This window comes from Talpa occidentalis, unplaced genomic scaffold (genome assembly GCF_014898055.3).
Source record: "Talpa occidentalis isolate TD23 unplaced genomic scaffold, MPIMG_talOcc4v2.1 talOcc4.17, whole genome shotgun sequence".
In the NCBI taxonomy this organism is placed as follows: domain Eukaryota; kingdom Metazoa; phylum Chordata; class Mammalia; order Eulipotyphla; family Talpidae; genus Talpa; species Talpa occidentalis.
This window is the reverse complement of record NW_023601754.1, coordinates 17,282,896-17,303,488: the sequence shown is the minus strand read 5'-3', so window position 1 is coordinate 17,303,488 and position 20,593 is coordinate 17,282,896. Positions and strand designations below refer to the sequence as shown.

Genomic DNA, 20,593 nt, shown 5'->3' with positions numbered 1-20,593 from the left:
CTGCTTCCTTAGGTCGAGAAGGGTCTCAGAAACCAAGCTCTGGGCTATAGGTAGGCTCGTTGCTACTGGGATGTCATTGGTTCTGGGCCCTCTCAACTGACTGAGCCAGGAAATACACGTGTGAACGCAGCCCATGTGCACACATTTACCTGTAAATACTTCTGTATGTGTCCCTCTGTGTCTATACTGAGCCACACCTGAGTTCATGCTGATGTCTTACCTCTTATCACATGGAGTGTTGTCACCTGCTGTCCTTGCTTAGAAGTTCCCACTCCAGCAGTGAGAACCTAGACCCTCCCCTCTGCCATTCTGTGACTTAAGTGTTCGGTGACAGCCTGCATGTCCGGCAGCATCAGAATTGCTAACTCCAGGGCAATAGCTTCAGCAGCTGGAACACAGAGCTTCCCTACCAGTGACTTTGCCTTTCATTTTAGAGAGTCTGCTCATTCCTAGGGTGACTGAGGTCAGTAACTTTCCGCATCCGCTTCAGTTAGGTGGTTTTATACACGTGTGGTAAAGGTAAATTCTCTTCTCACATTCTGTATTCCACCCCATCTTTTTCCCATCTAACTAATTTGTATGCTTTAAGGTTCACTGTGCTGTACAGTTCTTTGGGTTTTGACAAATGGTAGCTGTGTTGTCCTCACCTGTGGTGCAGTATACAGAATAGCTTCACTGCTCTGAGAAATCCCCCATACTTCACCTGTTCAAACCCCATCCTGTTCTCTCTGAACCCCTGGCAACCACTGATCTTTTTATGATTTCTATATTTTTGCCTTTTCTAGAATGTTATATAATAGGAATAGGCCATGTGGAGCCAGTTCAGCCTGCCTTCTTTCACCTGTCAGTGTGCATTTAAGGGTCATGTCTTTTTGTGATTTGATGACTAATTTCATTTTATTGCTGAATAATATTCCATTGAGTGAATGCACCACAGTTTATTCATTCATTAAAGGATATATGATTGCTCCCAGTTTATGCTGATGATGACTAGAGCTGCTGTTTGTTTTGTGGCCATTAGTTTCCAAAGCCGGAGTTCCCTTTGTTGGGGGAGTCTGAGCAGAAGCTGGCTCCCAGGCAATGTGTGGGAGAGGGGAGTCATGGATTGCCCAGGGCCCCACAGAGAGGCCCCCTGTCCTCCTTATGGAGATGTAGCAGTTAACCTCTGGGCTCTTCAGCACCCTGGATTAGAGGGTTCTCGGGGGTCCCAGCCACAGGCCATGAAGGTGGGAACTTCTGTGATCCCACTTGTGTTCGATTTTTCCGGTGTCTGTTTCTTACTGTCTGTTTTTGGAAGGCTCTGCTCTGACCAATGGAGGATTAAACCTGCACAGTCCTGTGAAGAGGAAGCTGGAGGCCGACAAGGACTACGTCTTTGACAAGAGGCTCAGGTACAGCGTCCGCCAGAACGAGAGCAACTGTCGGTTCCGGGACATTGTCGTGCGGAAGGAAGAGGGGTTCACACACATCCTGCTCTCCAGTCAGACCTCGGATAATAACGCGCTGACCCCCGAGGTGAGAGGAACAGGACCAGAGGGCCAGGTTGGGCTGGGGATGGCCTCCCCTTCAGAACTAGGGTGCACTGGCTTTGTGTCTGCTCCAGCAGGGATCTGATGAAAATTGCCAACAGTGACCACAGGATTACATGGGTTACCCATTTATTCTTTATGACCAGGTAACAATGTTGTCCCATTTTACAGATGAGACCCCAGTAAATGGGGGTCATTCAGTCAATTGAATTCCAAACATCGTGCCTTGGACTTTTCCAGCTAAACACATTGTAGTAGCTTTCCTGCCTACCTGTGACTATGCAGGTGTTTTTTCAAGTGTTTCTTTTACAAACTTTTTCCCTTTGTAAAGAAGCAGATCTCCTGCCCACCTGTGATTATGCAGGTGCCTCTCTTTTTCTTTCTTCTTTTCCTAAATCCTGTCCTTTATGAAATGTAAAAAAAAAACAAAAACAAAAACAAACCACTATTGTAATCAACCTATCCCATTTCTTTGCTTTGGATGACTTGATATTCACTAAACTCACTGACAGTTTTGCTTATTGAGATATAATTCAGATACCATAAATGCCGCACTTAAAAAGAGAACACATTTCAGTGGTTGTTAGTATATTCACAAGGTACACAAATATCACCACTCTCTAATTCCAGAACATTTCCATCTCCCCCAAAGGAAACCCTGTATCCATCAGTAGCCATTCCTGTTCCTCCTGCCCCATGTCCCAGGCAACTGCTCATCCTCTTCCCATCCCTGTAGATTTGCCTGTTTGGGACATTTCCTAGGAATGGGATTGCGCAATATGTGCACTCTTCTTGACTAGGCGTGTTTTCAGTTTTGTTGCATGTTTTCATGTTTTATCCATGTTGTACCATGTGTCTGCACTGTCTTCCCTGCTTTATGTGGATATGCCACATTTTGTCTCCTCATTTTTCAGTTGAGGGACATTTGGGCTGATTCCACTTTGGGCTGTTAGGAATGATATTGCTACGGACATTTGTGTACATATTTTCTTGTGAACATATGTTTCCAGTCTTCTTGGATATATTCCTGCTGGTGCATCATATGGTAACTCTGTATTTGACTTTTTGAGGCCCTGCCAAATTCCTTTCCACAGCAGCTGCACCGTTTTACATTCACTTCAGCAGTGTAGGAGGGTTCCAATTTCTTTGCATCCTCGCCAACACTTGTTATTGTCTGTCTTTTTTATTTTAGTCATCTTAGTGGGTATGAGATTGCATCCCATTCTGGCTTTGATTTGAGTTTTCTGAATAAGCAGTGATTTTCTTAATAAGTATAGCAGCTTTTTGTGTGCTTATTGGTCATTTGTCTATCTTCTTTGGAAAAAATATCTAGTCAAAGTCTTTGCCAATTCTTTAAATCATTTTTCTTCTGCGTCTTCGATCTTTATCAGATACATGATTTGAAAATACTTTCTGCCGTTCTGTGGGTTGTCTCTTTAGATTCTCAATGGTGTCCTTTTGGTATACAGTCTTAAAAATTTTAATGGAGTCTGATTTATCTTTTTTCTTTTCACTTAAGTTTTTAGTGCTAATCATACTTATGTCTTTGATAAATAGAATAGGGAAAACAGTGAATGCTTCATGCATTGAGTAGACAACATCACTCAAAATATAGGGTATGTAGTGTAGGGCAATGAAGAGGTTCTTGATGGGTGTAAATGTGGGAAAACTCTCATCCAAGCAGGCTTCTCCAACTCTATCCACCTGGGACAGGGCAGCAGAGTGGTCAATGACAAAAAAGATGACAGAGCCTGCTCACAGAAGCTCTCATGGTTTGTATTTCGTATTTATCCCGTTTCATCCCACCAGTAACCTTCTGCTATAGGATTATTATGATCCTCATCTTACAGATGAGAAAACTTAGGCTTAGAGAATTAATAGGGTCACATAGCTTAACCAAATGATTTACCATATGATTTACCTTTTAGGGGATTGTGGGTGTGAGAGTCAGACTTCTAGCAGAACCTCCTCGGGGTTCTCTGTTGTGTAGACTTCTGTTGGATTCAGAGAATTCATAGCCTGTGCTTTACCCCAAAGACTACTCATCACGTGTTCAGATACCTGGAAATCTTGTTATTTTAAGCTCCTTATGAAATATCTGCAGAAGAACCAATTCTTGTTGGATTTTTTTTTTCCACTTCACTACTTTTTAAAAGCATGCTTTAAGAAGGCACAGCCTTTTCCTCTGATAAATTGAATGAATGTGAAGTCCCCCAGTTCATTCTGCCTCTGGAGCAGTTTCCTATGTTTGCTGCAGCCTCCTTATCACAGAAACTGTGTCAGGTTCAACTGATCGAGACAGGGCTTGGTTGATGAGGGCTTCCTTTCCTAATTGGTGTTTGTCAGTAACAGATCAGGAGGAAAATGGGGAATACTATTAATCTGGTGTTTTCAGCTGTCTCATCAACCAAAGTGGATTGACTTTATGGATAAACCTGCTAACTGGGTAGACAAACTCCTACAAAATTCTGTGAAATAAAAAGTCAGAGTTAGAGGAGGAATATAGATTTTGGAATCTAGTAGACCTGAGTCTGTATCCTCCACCAATTTACCACTCTGTTACCTTGTCATTTATAGAAATTCTACATCTTTGTGGTTAGAGATGATAACTGCAAAGAGGCTTGCAGATTTCCTGGCACATAGGAAGTATTTCATAGTTGTTCCTGTGATTGTTGAGATGAAACAGACGATGGAATGCTTATTGGTGGAGGAACTGCAAGGTACCATCTTCACGGTCACCAATGGATTTTGTTTTCCAATGGTTTACCTGACATTGGTTGGATTGACCTTATGGACAGAAATTCATACTTTACAGGGTATGTTAACTAGATTCTGATGCTAGCAGATCTTTTTCCTAAAGATCTCAGCTCAGCCATCACTGCCATATTTCTCCTATTCAGAGTATAATGAAGAATCAGGACAATAATGAGAATGCCCCTTCAGGAAAGAGCCAGAAAAATAGATTGCTGAAGGTCTTGGTGATGAAAAACTCATCTACCCCCTCATTAGGAAAAGATCCCAAGCTCTCACTCAAATCCTGGTTTTCTGCATTTCTTCCTGCCTTAGCAGACAACCCCACCACCACCCCCAGGAGCATACTGGACATGTGGGAGTCACACCTAACTCTCCTGCTGACTGGTCCCCTTAATCACACGATTCCCCAAGCCCTATTCACTTGAATTTTTAAATGGCTCTCTCATATGTTTCCTTCTCCCTATTTTCATTGTAACCATTATAGTCAAGCTGCTGATGTATTTTTTCTGTACTATCTTAATAACCTTCTAACCAGTCTGCCCACTTTCACATTTCCTACCCTGCAATACCTTCTCCACAAAGCAGACAGAGAGGCTGCTGGAAATGCAAATCATATCAAGTCATCCCTTACACACACACACACACACACACACACACACACACCCATTCACACTCTCACACTCACATACACTTCAAACATCTCAAATATCTTATTGACTCCTGATCGACCTGGTTAGGAATCAGAACCTTTAATGTGTCTGCCAGTCCAGTGCATTCTAGCCCTGGCCACCTCTGCAGCCTCATTTCCTATTATGCATCCCGCTTCTCCTCTCTTCCCACATGCCAGTCACCCTGGCTCTCCATCATCTCACACCTGCCCCTTTATACATGCCTGTCTTTTGGCTAAAACAGCCTCCCCCTCCTCTTTGCTTAGCTGACCCTTTTTCCTAAAGATCTCAGCTCAGCCATCCCTTCCACTTCCTCTCCCCCACCAGGTCAGAGCTGTCACATAAGCTTTCTTCCTTGCTGGTGCTGACCACCATTGTTAGTGTTCAGTAAGTGCTCACATAATGTTATCAGTAAATTCTTGGAAATTGAAATTTTAAGTGAAATAAAAATAAAGGAAATCAGGTTCTCAAATAACATTGTTTTGTTCATCATGGGACAGGATCTTCTTTTTCTCATCAGCATTAAAATGAAACAACATTGAACAAAACTATGTTATTTGAAGACATGTATCTGAACGTATCTTTATGTGGTATTTGTTAAGTGTCTGATGTCACGCATTAGACTACAGATAACTTGGGGAAGTAAATACTGGGGCATTTGCTCAAATCAAGAAACCTGTCTTAACCTATACCAGGTGCAAAGTTCTGGACTAGGTGTTAGGAGGGATTTTAGCCATTTTAGCTACAAGCGATGTTATACTATTTTAGCTCTTAAGAGATTGTATTTGTTACCTATTGCTATCTAACAAACTGCAGTCAATATATCACCCTCACATCGCAAACATTTATTATCTCACATTGTCTGTATGTCAGGGATCTGGGCTTGGAGTAGCTAGGTGGTTCTGGGTCTCTCACACACCTGGATTAAAGTATTAGCAGGGTCTGCAGCGTCATCTGAAGGCTCAGTAGGGCAGGATCCATTTCCAAGGTCACCCAAGTGACTGTTGGAAGGATTTAATTTCTCACTGGCCAGAGATCTGTTTCTTGCCCATGCGGTAACTCCACATGGGCTTTGGAGTAGCTGCTCCATGGGGCAACTCATGAGATGATAGCTTGCGTCCCCCAGACTGGAAGTCCAAGGAATGAGAGGAAGCAAAAGAGGAGGGCCAAGACATGCTGTAGTCTTTCTGTAACCTAACCTTGTCTTCAGAGGGTGTTTTCATATTTTCTTGGTTAGGAGTGCATCGGGAGCTCAGTCTATGGCACAGGGAGGGGATTACATGGGGCTTGCAGTCCAGGGGAGGAGACCACAGAGGACCATCTTAGTTAGATGTTTTCTCTCACAGGATTTTAAATCAGGTCATTGGCAGGATTAGGAAAGGATGCCACATTCTACAAGGGAGTTTGACTGAAGTATTATACAGGGATTGAGCCTACTTGGGGTGTGGAAGAAGGAAGAGTTTACATTTAGTCAGGGATATTTAGGAAAGCTTTCATGAAGGTGGTTGCAGATTATTTAGTTCAGCAAGTAAAGATGAAAAGTTGACAGGGACCCTGATCTACTCCCCCAGTTTTAGTGGATTTGGTTTCAAACTCATGGAAGGTCAGAAGTTGGAGTAGCAAGCAGTGAGGAGTGAACTTTCTCTAGCAGACACCAAGAGCAGGAGCAAGTGGCAAGGAAATAAATCTCAAGAACAGATTTAGGACTTCAAAGCACATAGTAGTCTGAGACCATTTGTAATAGAGGTGTCCCCAGGAGCCTCTGAGGAGACTGCTCTGTTACAGGCTAACAAGAGACCCTGAGAGGTGGGTGTGCATTTCATTCTGTTTAAGAAGGTAAAGGAGTGTGTAATAATTTTGGAACATTTTCCTTTTAACAAAATAGTGAAATTAAAATATCTGGGGTCCTTCAAGAAGGTGGAACCCCAGCCATCAATCCAAACTGGGCTATCAAAATGAAAAAGGCAAGGGAATGGTATAGTAACTAGATAACATGATTTTCTTTAAAAGTAAAAATGTAGTTTGTATCTTGGTTGTAGGAATAAAGCACACATTTACTTTTCATGGAATTCGTAAAAGGAGGTGGCTACTTTGTTTGGCTTTTGTTTTCACTAATTGACAAGTAAGTGTGACCTCAGAGGCCAGTCTTTGGGCCATGTGTAGAACTGCAGCTCATGTCTCGACAGCAGGATTTTCTTTTATTTGCCTCTTGGAAAAATAGAGTTCATATATAGGTGAGAGTGTGTCTATTTCTGGAGGCAGATGGATTAAAGGACCCACAAGGCAGTGGCCTGTTGGCTTTTCTGATGTTAGAAATGAGTATCTGTGGCTTATACCCTACTCAAGTGCAAAGTGCTTCTCTTGTCCTTCTCGCCGAGCACAGGCTGGGAGATTCTTGATTCAGAGTGACATCTAGTCCTACTTTTTCCATGAAAATGCATTCATTTGTTAAGATCCTCCTACAGTGTGGAGTAGTGGGGAGAGAAAGGATCTTGGGGTTAAATTTGCATTGTGGTCCTCCCTCTTACTGTCCTTTTAGGCAACTTGCTTCACTTTTCTGAGTCTTCCAAGGCTAGGATACCATTTCTTCCCTTTACCAGGTTTTTGTTTGGAATAAATGTTATGTGCAAACTGCTGATGCAATCCATGGTACCTCTAAGTGCTTTATAGATGGGAGATTCTTTTAAAAGTATAAATTAAAAAGCAATACTCTCATAATGTTTCCTCACTGTACCCTTTAATTATACTCAGTGCAAAATTAAGTATGATCTTTTAGAAACCCATTCATGTGTTGCCTCCCTGTTGCCCTACTCCCCCAAGCAAATGCATCCCTGTTTCCTATTACTATGAACTTCCTGCAGTTATTTTTCTCTTTCCCTGACTTCTGTTGGTTTGAGTGATTGTGCTTCCTTTATAATATGCTCACCATGCATTGTAATTCCTGTGTTTCTAAGAAGTTATCCTTCAGCTGTGTACACATAGCAACATTTACATGTAATCATTTCCTTCCTTGACATGCTCTAACTAGTCATTCCCACCTCTTGTCATATATAATATTATTACTTGGGACTATAGTTCTAAGTTGTGCCAATACCACCGTCAATCAGTGTTATGATATTTATATTCAATTCTTATGTTGGTTTCTTTGCTGGCTTTGTTGTTCTGTGCATGTGCTTTTTCTTTCTGAATATATTTTTCTTCTTTTTGAAATGCATCCTTTTCTAGTTTTTCCAGTGAGGGTCAAGAGTGGTACACATTCACTTACCAAAAAATGTTTAATTTTTACCTTTGCTTTTGAATGATAGTTTAGCTGGTTACAAAACTTGTGTTTGATGGTTATTTTCTTTGGTACCTTCATCATTTTATGGGTCTGATGCCAAAGCCCACTTTCAAGTGCCACCAACCAGCATTCAAGGTTCTTAGTTGAATTTAGGATGAGCAAGGGCATAATTAAACCAGACCTTCTGGAGATAGCTTATAAAGCTATGAACCTGGGTTGTGCATAGGAGGAGTTTACCCCCATACTTTTTAAAAAAAGCTAATCTAGCAAATGCTGGAAGATTTGGAAAGATTTTCTAGGGATCAAACAACTCCATCCCAGACTTCCAAGTCTGCAGCCAATGACCCTAATACCACCTGACTAGCTGTCTTTGGCTGCTTCAGGAATGGTGCAGGGTAGTGGTTGGAGTTGGTATTTCATTGCTTGGTCTGGATTTGGCTTATATTCGGGGGAGGGTCCCTGCATAGAACATATTTACCCACCTCTACACTCACAGGAAAGGCATTCAGCGGGAGTGAGGAAGTCTGAGAGCCCTGGGCTTATTGGATAGAAACTTAACACCCCTGTCCCTCTTTCTCTCCCTGCAGATCATGAAGGAGGTCCGGCGAGCACTCTGCAATGCAGCCACAGATGACAGCAAGCTGCTGCTTCTCAGCGCAGTGGGCAGCGTGTTCTGCAGTGGCCTGGATTACTCCTACCTAATTGGCCGCCTGTCTAGTGACCGGCGAAAGGAGAGCACCCGGATCGCTGAAGCCATCAGGTGAGGTCTGCTGTCCAGTCACTGTGGGACTTGCCTAGTGTCATCACATTGACATAGCTATATAGTCTGCTCAGTTAGATATGAATTTCAAACAGCCAAGAAATTTTTTGCATAAATATATCACATGCAATATTTGAGCTATACTTATGCTAAAAATATTTGTTGTTTATGTAAAATTTTAATTTTAATTGGGCATCCTGTATTTTTTTGCTAAAGATTAGGAATGCCTTTGCTTCCTAGGTTAGGTCCTACTTTATTCCTTTGATCAAAAGGAGATTTTATTTTTTTATATTAATATCAGCATCTGGTATTTCCTGTGTTTTATCCATATACTCCCATCTTTTGCCTGCTGGTGAAATCTTTGCTTTTCTGGGTGTTCCTGCAACCTGGAGCTGGGTGTTCCTGCAGCCTGGTTAAACCTGGGGAGGAAGAGGGCAGATTCCTTGTATAGTTGTGTATTTGTAGACCTTGGGTGGTAGGGAATATTTTTCCATCTCTTGGTGCCTTTGGGGCAAAAGTTGGGATTCTGGGGGTAACATCTGAGCCAAGATACCACTGTCTCTTTTGGGACACTGAAGGGTAGTTATTTCCCCATTCTTCATAGATTCACCAAAAGTAAGTGAATCTGATTTCCATTAAGGGCCTTTTAGCTGCCTTCACATCTCCCTTGTTCTGCACCTGGGAAGGCACGCGCTCACTGCATGTGTCAGGCTAGGGTCACAATTCAGTGTCCTGCCTCCTGAGAAGCACTCACTCTGAGAACCTGCCTGGTAGAGAAGGAGATGCATGGGACAGACTGGGACTAAAAATACCATGAGCTATAGGAAAGCTGCATTAAGGACTAAGGCTGGGACTGGGGGGCAGAATTGGCTTCTGCATAGCACAAGGAACCCTAACCTGGAGGATATGCTGAATGCATTAGCCCACCTCTGGAGAAGTGAGTCCAGTGGAACTTAAGACAGTTACATCTCATCGGGAAGGTGAACTTCTCTTAGGCAGAGCAGAGGGCAAGCTGGCAGAGAGAACTCTTTCTGATTCTTTGAAGGGATTGGAAGTTCCTACTTCATGAGCTGGGCAGGAACACAGGGAAAGGGAATGGAATTTCCTCTGTATCACAAGTTCTCAGCCACCTCAGTACAAAGTGTCCCAGGAAGCTTTTCTAAAACCCATCAGCTTGGCAGCACCCCTGGAAGCACCAAATTAGTTAGCTTGAGGTGGGGCTGCTCTCCTTTGAATGTTCTCTTGGTGGTTCTAATATGCAGCCACGGTTGAAAACTCCTAAGTGGTTTCTGTACCATTGATTGTGCGGAAAATGTTTGGACAGCAGAAAGATCCAAATTATTTTTGTGCAAGAGAGAAAAGGTGATGATTAGAGAAGAAGGTGAAGGGGAAGGTGATACAGGGACTAGGAGGGTAAGGATTTCAGGGGAGGCAGCATGGAAGGGCAGACCACATTCCACGGGGTCAGAAATGACTGCACTTGCTCCTTACCACCAACTCCTATTGGGAGTCTCGACTCTATCTGCCTCAAGGGCTCTCTTTGGAGCACAAGCTCCAGGGTTAGGAGACCTGATGTAGTAGAGAAAACTCTCCCAGAGAGTATTCTATGCATTTCCATTGAAGCACCGTGAGTGAAAGGCACTATGGATATGCGAGTCTGGGCCACATTGAAGTTCTGTCCCCACTTCTACAGATTATTTCCAGCATGATAACATATCCCCGGTCTGAGAAGCATTCATGAAAGAACTATGTTCAGAATCTAGCATAACTGAAGCATGTTTTGGCTGCAGAACCATATAACCTCCTGACATACTAAGTTCCTTTGGGGCATGCTCTGGGCTGTGCTGGCTTCCAGGGCCCAGGCATACCTCTTGACCACAGCACCCTCTTCTTGTTTGCTAGAGTGTGCACACATGGGCCCTTGCATCAAGTTTCTGTGGTGCAGTGAGCTAGCAGATGCCAGAAAACTGCCAGCCATGCAACCTTAGGCATGTTGTAATCCGTTGAAGCCTGTTAGCTCATCTGGAAAATGGGAACCATAAAGTGATGGCCTGGCCTCTTCAGTGGGTTGTCAGGACAAAGATTAATCAAATAACCCACGTGAATTCCTTGGACCATTCCCGGCACCTACTAGACACTGAGAGTAGATGTAAAGCATCATTTGTGCTGTTACTTACCTACTATTACTCTTAATAAAACCTGGGTCTGATGAGGAGTGGGCCCCTGGAACACCTCTGGAGTCCCAGGATGACTGTCACTACATGTATCTGCACTCACAGGCCGCAAAACAGATGACGTGGCTCTGAGCTTTGGCAGTGGGACGACTGCCCTCCATGACTCTGGTTAAAGAGAATGGATAACTGGGTCATAAAAGAAATGCAGTTGGTCCAGGTGAAATCTAAATAGCCCCTGGTACAGAATTTTGCTTATGAACCTCCTGTCAGCCAGAAGAGTGACTTCCAGAGTCATGAGAATTGACTGGAAGTCATGTCTGCCTTCCACAGAAGCAATGCGAATGGTCATGAGCACAGTTCATCAGAGTCTTTCCGTGTGTGCTGGGGCCCTGTGTGCCCAGTTCCATTTAATTCTTACACGGCCCTCAGGGGAGGCAGACTTGATGTCCCCATTTTAAAAGGAGGAAAAGGGCACTCCAGAGCCTAGGTACTTTGTCTAAGATCTCAGCACTAGGTAGAGGCAGAGTTGAGTCTTGACCCCAAGTCTCTCATACCCTGAAATGCCTGCTCCTTGTGCCACTCCTGCACAGCCCAGCAGCGTGGTGGGCAGGAGCTGCAGGGCTGGAGTTGAGTGGGGGGAGCAGCGAGGGCCAGGTCAGTATGGCGGCCTTTGACTCTGGGAAGATCCACACACAATCTCCCCAGCACAGCCCTCCACCCTAGGACTCAAGATCAGATATCCGAGCAGCAGAGTTTGAAATGCAATATCCTGTTTGTTGTCTGGAGTCTGCATCCACTGGGCCCCTGTGATAGAGATCTGCTGCTTGAGGTGAGAGAAAATGATGGGGAGGGATGTCTCCGCATCACATTTTACATCCAGGAAATGAAGTGGCCAGGCTGACTGAAGCAGAAGGGGCTGGGAGTGGAGGGTCGGACTTGTGCACACTTGTTCCTTTAGCCCTCCTGGGCGTCCCTGAGGCCCCAGCACAGAACTCAGGTTGGAAACTTCAGAGTGCAAGGCTCTAGAAGGATGTCAGGGCTGAAGTCAATGCCTGTAGGACTGTGTACACAGTTGGTAGAGCAGAGTGAACAGGAGCATGAGCGAGGTCCACTCCAGGAGGTGTCCTGATAGAGATGGACCATTTTTATTAAAAATGCTTGACAGGCCAGATGATGCATTTGCAGATGTTATGGAGGGAATTCTGTACTCTGTGGAAGATTTAGTTCAGTGGCTTTGATAATCCTTCCCAACTCTGAGATCTAAGATCCTGAAATTGTATGAGGATGTTTGGGAATGAAATGTCTGTTAAAAATCATCCAAACTCTGTGGTTCCAAGGATGTTGCAAAAAATCCCCACTTCCCCTGCAGACTCTAAATTGCATTTGCTGAGAAGCTTTCACAAAACCCAGTAACTAATGCCATGAGGTTTGGAAGACAGAAAATGGGCCACTGGAAAACCAGGAATCAGAGTATCGTGGTGCCAGAAGTCCCCAAAGGGGGTCAGCCACAGCAGGGTAAGCAGTGACAGAGATAATCCCATCATCTACTTTAAGGCATCAGGAAAGGTGATACCTTAAACCTAGAGTCAAAGGAGTACTTTCATGATGAACTTAAGTCATAAGATAACCCTTTCCCATACTGGGTCGCTACATGCAAAAGAATGAAGCTTGACCACTACCTCACACCATACACAAAAATCAACTCAAAATGGATTAAAGAACTAGACATAAGACCTGAAACCATAAAATATATAGAAGGAAATATAGGCGAAACACTACGTGATTTGCACATCAAAGACATCTTTACAGACACATCACCCAAAGCAGTGATAGTGAAGGCAAAGATAAACAGCTGGGACTACATCAAATTAAAGAGCTTCTGCACAGCAAAAGAGACAATAACAAAAACAAAGAGAAACCCCACCAACTGGGAGAACATTTTTGCACCCAACACTAATGATAAAGGACTGATCACAAAAATCTGCAAAGAGCTGATGAGACTCAACAACAACAAAGAAAATAATCCAGTCAAAAAATGGGCAGAAGAGCTAAAAAGAAACTTCTCTGAAGAGGAAATGCAAATGGCCAACAGGCATATGAAAAAATGTTCAACATCACTTGCCATCAGGGAAATGCAAATCAAAACTACCATGAGATACCATCTCACACCAGTGAGAATGGCACATATTAAAAAAACTAGCAACAACAAATGCTGGCGAGGGTATGGAGAAAAAGGAACTCTTCTGCACTGTTGGTGGGAGTGCAAACTGGTCCAACCACTATGGAAAGCTGTGTGGAGATTTCTGGACCTACTAAACATAGAACTTCCATATGATCCAGCAATTCCACTCCTAGGTATTTACCCAAAAGACACAGAAACATCAATTCCAAAGAGCACCTGCACCCCTATGTTTATAGCAGCACTGTTTACAATAGCTAAGCTTTGGAAACAACCCAAATGCCCAAAAATAGATGACTGGATCAAGAAGATGTGGTACATATATACCATGGAATATTACTCAGCATTCAAAAAAGATAAACACATGCAATTTGCAGCAACATGGATGGCGCTGGAAGGGATCATGCTCAGTGAAATAAGCCAAAAAGAAAAAGAAAAATACCGGATGGTCTCACTCATAACAGGAATCTAGAAAACTTAAATAAGGGACCAGGAAAATGAATAACTATAAGAAAGTGAAAATCAAAATCAACAAAAAACTATGAACCAGAGACACTTTTAGGGGGCGGGGGCGGGGGCGGGAGGGGAGGGATTGGGGTCAGAATGGGGGGGCTGCAATTGTATGGGGAATATAACAATAAAATTTATTATTAAAAAAATAAATAAAAATAAAAAAAAGTAAAAGAAAAAAATAAAAATAAATAAAAATAAAAATAAATAAAAATAAAAATAAAAAAAAAAAAGATAACCCTTTCCCATGTAGATCATCAAGTAGTCTTTTCACAGTTGATTTTAATCCCAACATATCATCTATGGTACTCGCTTATTGTGGTAAGAGTTCAAGGGGAAGGTTATCAATTGAGAAAGGAGAAATCAGCTCAACATTAGTATTAGTTTATTAGCTGCTGTAACAAATATACCCCAAAGATAGATAATGGCTTGATTATCATAGAAATCTGCTTCTCACATATGTGAACCTAAAACAGATGCTATTGATCAGCCTATGCCTGTCTTCCAAGTGGTGATTCAGGAACCCATACTTCTCCCATCTTGTGGCTCAACAAATGTCTTCCAAGATTGTCTGACTCAACAGCATGAAGAGGCAAGGTGGATTTCAGTTGACAGGTTTCCAGGCACCAGGCCCAGAAATGGGACATAAAGTTTCCACTCCCATTCCATCAGCCAGCACTTGGTCGCTTGGCCAGAGCTGATACAGGGAGGCTGGGAAATGCGTTCTAGCAATAGACCCAGAAAGAAGAGGGGAGGGAAAACAGGTCTGGAATATGCCTACTGATCCTTGCCACAGGCCTGCTGTCTTTGCCTTTGTTCTGGGAGACTCCATTATACATCCATAGCTATTTATTGTGTGCCAATTCCAATACACAGGGAGACCAAGCAGGACACAAGGCAGACCTTTGGGTTTCCTTAAGGAGCTGAAGGGGGAGGAGACTATAAAACAAGTAAGCAAGAAAATTGCAAGCCAGTAATTGCAAATTGTGATAATTATGTTTTCCAAGACCTCTCAGGAGGCCCATGGGGCCTGTGCACAGTGGGGGGCGGGGGTGGTGGTAAGAGAAATATGAGATAAGCCTGGAGAGGTAAGCATAGCAAGGTCATGGTCAGAAATTTTGATTTTATTCTTGTGACTTCTTGGTAGCTTTGGATCTTCCATCTGAGAATAATGAAGAACTCAGGCTTTAGTGTATGTCTTGGATCTTTCCTCCATGTCCAGATGGATGTTAAGATTTTATAGATCTTGTATAGCAACTAGGGAAGAGGCAGAAATGCTTTTATGGCAAAGGGGATAGAGGTTATTGTGGATGACTCTGCTTAATAGGTCAAGATATAAGCTATAACCCTGCTCAATGCAGAAAAGCAGGAGACAAAACATTGTCTGATCTCATAGCCATTATCCAGATGCCTCCTGCCTCCAGGAAAGAGCCAGCATCCTTCCACAATTTTGGTCAAAACCACTTTAACACATTGGTCCTCATCAGTGTTACCCACCCAAACTAGGTCTGGTATCCCTTCAGGTAATTCAAAACAGACAATCCAAGGATTGAAAAAGAAATCCTAAATGTCTTCAACCCCAGCCTTTTCCAACTATCTGAACCTTGAATTCTTCTACACCATCACCCAACGTGATTATCAAGCCAAATTATAATACCTCCAATAGTGCACAATCTTTAGTTCCAGAAGCCCCACACCCCACCTTCAACCAGTGTTGTCAGAACAATCCTCTCCTTGAGTTCAAATGTGCCTTTCTGGCAACCCTCCTTTTGGTTCTTTATCTAGTTCTGATTCAGGTTATCTTCATTAGGATATCTGTAATATAAGTCATTGTCTGAACCATGGCTTTTGCGAGTGAAAGGAGATGGTAACCGGGTGCAGTACTGGACAGTGGGCATGGCCTGGGACATCCCTCTGAAGATCAGTCTTCAACCACCGAGCATGCCAAGACTGTGTCTACAGCTCAGTGGCCTGGTGTCTTGGAAGAGGAGATCCTTACCTGGCACCCAATCCCCCCATCCCCGACGACCTGCAGTTGCTCCACAGACCTGGAGGGAAGTTGTTTCAGTAGTTTCCAGAATGTCAAATGGGTCTTGGCGAACTGTGGTCACCTATTAAAGAGGGTCTTCTCTCTCCTCCCAGGGACTTTGTGAAGGCCTTTATCCAGTTTAAGAAGCCCATTGTGGTGGCCATCAATGGGCCCGCCCTGGGCCTGGGCGCCTCCATCCTGCCCCTCTGCGACATCGTGTGGGCCAGTGAGAAGGCCTGGTTTCAGACCCCCTATGCCACCATCCGCCTCACTCCCGCCGGCTGCTCCTCATATACCTTCCCCCAGATTCTGGGTGTCGCGCTGGTAAGCCACCTCATTTCTCCTGTGTGTGTGGATAGAGGTATTCATCTAGTGTGAAAGAAAACACACCATCATTCTGTTGCAAGGGACACCTGACCTCCAGCTCGTTGAAGGTCTGTGATCAGCCCTTCCGTTGTGTGCTTGCTCTGCTCTGACAGATGCCCCTGGAACCCCTTCCACACCCTCTCCATCTGATGTCTCCAGCACCTCACTGTCCGGTGTGTCCTTGACCATCCAGTTTTTGATGGGTCTTCTGGATTGAGTTTGAGCTTCTCCGCTAAGAAGTTCTCATAACCCATCCATTCTTGTTCCTTTTCCTCTTTCATCTGTGGCCTTCACGTACACATCCCAGAAATTCCAAAACTTACCAGGTAACTCCTAGGTAACCCTTAGGTAGTCCCCAGGAGACTCTCAGGTAACCTCTAGGTAACCTCCAGGTGACTCCCAGGTAATCCTCATACCTTGTGAGCTCAGTTCAGGCACATCCTGTTTTGCTAATCCAGTATACTGAGTTCACTGCCTTTTCTGCTCTGGAGATTCTCTGTCTCCCTGCCCAGACTGAGGTCCTAGGGTAAAACCCTTGGGTGCTTAGAGTGCCTATGCACAGGGTCCCTCTGAGGTCCTGAGATTCTGCACAGGCCACCTGGTCCTTTAGACATCCCCTGCTGCCCCTTTCCCATTCCCGTTCTTACAGTGTGGCCACCGATTTGCATCACACCCCACAGCCACTTGGACTTCAGACTGCAAAGACTGAGTGAGCTATCCCAGGAGGTTCCTGAGCTGTCAATGAGCACCTACTATGTGCAGACATTGTGTCAGACAGATGCTTTCTGCATGATGATCTCCTTCCCTCATCCCAACATCTGCAATTATAGTTGTTTTCTCACCATTTTATAGGTGGAGAAACTAAGGTTGAGAGTGTTGAGTTGTTCTAGAGCAGCTACTGCTCTCCTCAGCCCATGCCCATCAGGGAGCGCTCTCAGCAAGCCCCGGCGTCATCTCCTGGCACAGAAATGGAGATGAATAGCACACAGGCTCTGTCCTTGACAGTCTGTTTCTTGGAATGCCTCCCCACTCCTTTGTAATCTCTTTGAATCCTCACACTTGCCTGAATAACTTGAGGCTTAGAGAGGCAAAGAGATTTGTGGGTTAACAGGGCAAAGCAGAAGGCGGCACAAGTTGTCTGACCCTATAGTCTGGGTTTTTCTCAAGAGTCTGAGCTTACTGGTCCTGTGACCCTTTGCTTTCCTCCCTGGGGCAGGGAGTGGTAAGAAACTGCACATACAGCCACACTGCTGTACACTTGATAGAGCTCAGGAGGCTGGGCATTTGAGAAGCCTCTTGGCAGGGTGAGCGAGTCTGGAAGGGTGGGCACTCCCATGCTATCCTGCTGTCTGGGCTTGCAGCTCCTTGATGATAACCTGAAAGAGCAGCCAGATATTGAGACCACCATCAGCCCTAAACCCACCACATCGCCTGGTCTACACAGCAGGACCGGCAGGCAGGACAGACAAGTGCGTTTGGATTCAGGCAGTCTGGGCATATTAGGCCCTGGTTTCTCTGGTGGCAGAGCATTGCAGAACCAGGAGGCAAACACGTTTCCTTTGGACCTCAGCTATGGGTCACTCCGGTTGCTACCTATCTTTGTGGTTACAAATGCTAAGTTGTTTGGTCCTATCTCTTCTTCCCTTTAATTTCAATCATGTCTGAAACTCCAAGAATGCTGCTGATTGAGGCAGATGCTTGCCAGGCGTTCTGTGTGGCTCCTACCAAGCTCCTTTCTTCCGGTTCCTCTTCCTGAGACAGAGGTGTTTCTAAATAAGTATAATGACATATATTTGTCTTCAGACCTCTCACCAAATGCGTTATTCATGACCTAATCAATCTTTCCACACCAGCATGAAAGCCTGTCCTTTCGGTCATCATGACCCACTCATGACAAGCAGAACAAAGGGGGAAATGCATGCAGAGATCCAAGCGTGACTCAGTAGAGGGACAGGAAAGGAAGCACAGGGGAGCCGGATGGGTGGCAAGTCAGTGGGGGGGGAATGTGTCTGTCAGTGAAGGAGATGGGGGTCCCTCCTGACGAACATGAGGACCCTGTCTCATGGTGTGACCAATCAACCCTAGTCACCAGCGTGAGGTTCCCTTGCTAGTAAGTTCTGGTGGGTTTCTGCACCCCAACTCTGCTTAGGACTTTATCTACGTCACCCGTCCCAGATCATGCGTGATAGCTGCCAACTTCAGAGTCAAAGGAAACTCTTTGGGGAGTGGGGTGCTGAGGAAACTGAGACAGGCAGAGGAGCTTTCCACCCTCTTGACAGAGCTTCTGGGAGATACAGGCCTCTCCATATTGGAATCATGGTGCTGCTTACTCAGGGTCTCTTTAGTTGCCACTGTAACTGGCTGAAGGCAGATAAGGAACTTAGTGGTTCCGGTAACTGGCAGGTCTAGGAGTGGAGCTCTGTGGGGAGGGAGTCCTAGCAGGTCTGGGCTGTTGTCCCTCCTTCCTCCATGCACCTGCCTGACCACAGAGCAGGGGCCCCACAGTGGTTGTAGCCTGCAACTGGACAGGGAGGAAGATACCATCCTCTTCACCCCAATCTAGATGGGAACCTCAGAGAGCTGTGATATCCTAGTCAGATCCTCATCCACCCTGCCCCATCATTCTGTCCTAGCTCTTGGCACTGAAGTGCACCCAGCCTGAGGTATGTACCCGCTCCTGTGGGTCCTTAGCCAGGTGTTGGGGGGTGAGGAGTGGAGGCAGGATATTGGGCATCCCTAGTCCCAGTAGGGTCACTCCTTACAATAGGGACTCTACTCCTTTGGAGCCTGTGATGAGAACTTTGGACCCTTGTCTCAGAAAGATACATGTGGACATAAACAATTGCCTCTGGTTAAGAATTCTGCCTCTGAGAGCTGGGACAGTTGCAGGCACCTGCCCAGGCCTTCCCAGCAGATACAGAAGGCACCCGCTCTCAGCCTGCCTTTGCTTTTTCAGGCCAATGAGATGCTGTTCTGCGGGCGGAAGCTTACAGCACAGGAGGCATGCAGCCGAGGCCTCGTGTCCCAGGTCTTTTGGCCAACCACGTTCAGCCAGGAGGTCATGCTGCGGGTCAAGGAGATGGCGTCATGCAGTGCCGTGGTGAGTTCCTAGCCATAGCGTGCTTGTCCTCACAGTAGACCCACTTCACAGACAAGGGCCACAGGGCCTACAGGGGCTCATTGACTTGCCACAGGTCCTGGATTTTAACAAGTGCCTCATCTGGGTATTGAGAGCTGCAGTTCAGAGGAGACAGTCTGCATGATTAGAAATTCCCCATCGTCTCATAGGAGAGATTTAGATAGAGGGTGTTGCCTTAAAAGAAAGTCCTAAACGTGCACAGACACACAACACACACACAAAACACCCAGACATTTCAAAGAAACTGGAAGCCAAGGCTGGTGCTACACCAGCCTAGTTCAAGAGAAGTAGCACCCCAACCCCACCATCTTGTGTTTCACCTTATCCTGCCCACCAAGTGCTCAGAGCATTTAAACATTACTGGTTGACTCTGGAGACACATTGGAAAATAGATAAATAAAAAACACCTCCTCAGAGGCGCCAGTTTTTAATTAAATGTCGATTTTGTCTGATAAAATCACTCTGAGCACAGTATGGAAATATCCTGTTGAAAGGTGGAGAAAAGGCCCAAGAGCCCCAGGGCTGTTGATGAGATGAGAAAGGCACTTTAAGAGATTCAGACCCGGGACTTGCTGTGCTTCAGAGTTATTAGCAAGGTGCTGGGCTGGATTTAGGACCCAAGATACACCATTATTTCTCCCCTTACCCTGCACCCCCCACCCAGCTGTCATGCCGATTTGCCTCATTAGCTGCTGTGTGTAAGTTGTGCTCCCTGGAAGCATAACAATTGTGATGATGATGGTGGTGATGATGATGATTTGGGGATGATGGTGGAGGGGGATAATGATGGGGGTGAAGATGATGATGATGCTGGGGATGATGATGCTGGGGATGATGGAGATGACATTGATAATGTTGATGGTGGGGTGGTGGTGATGATGGTCATGGGGTGCCATGGGGTGTGGTCTCAGCATTGTTGATGAACACTCATCAGCGGCCAAGTACTTTGCTCATCCACATCCTGATCATTCTGACCACATCCTGATCACCAGATCTCTTGGTTTTGGCTCTGAAAATTACCTGACTAAGGAAACCTTGGCCATTGGGAATATTTGGTGACCATTGGCTTAGCTCAAGAGAGGCTGGTGAGAATATTAAGCAGAGGAAACAGCGTGAGTGAGGGCACAGGGCTGAAACCCAGTGGGGGGGTTTAGGCTCATTGTTGCATTTGAGGGACTGAAGTGAGTGTAGGAGGCAGGCCTTTA

The 20,593-nt window shown here is 45.0% G+C and overlaps 1 protein-coding gene across 1 annotated transcript in view; it reads left to right on the top strand.

Annotated features, from left to right (window-relative positions):
• Positions 1-20,593, top strand: part of CDYL2 (chromodomain Y like 2) — a 163,665-nt gene that overhangs the window by 134,724 nt on the left and 8,348 nt on the right. The window contains exons 3-6 of the mRNA XM_037516205.2: positions 1,298-1,515; positions 8,819-8,991; positions 15,997-16,207; positions 19,206-19,349. Of these exons, the coding sequence (XP_037372102.2) occupies positions 1,298-1,515; positions 8,819-8,991; positions 15,997-16,207; positions 19,206-19,349 (746 nt within the window). The remainder of the gene's footprint in view (positions 1-1,297; positions 1,516-8,818; positions 8,992-15,996; positions 16,208-19,205; positions 19,350-20,593) is intronic.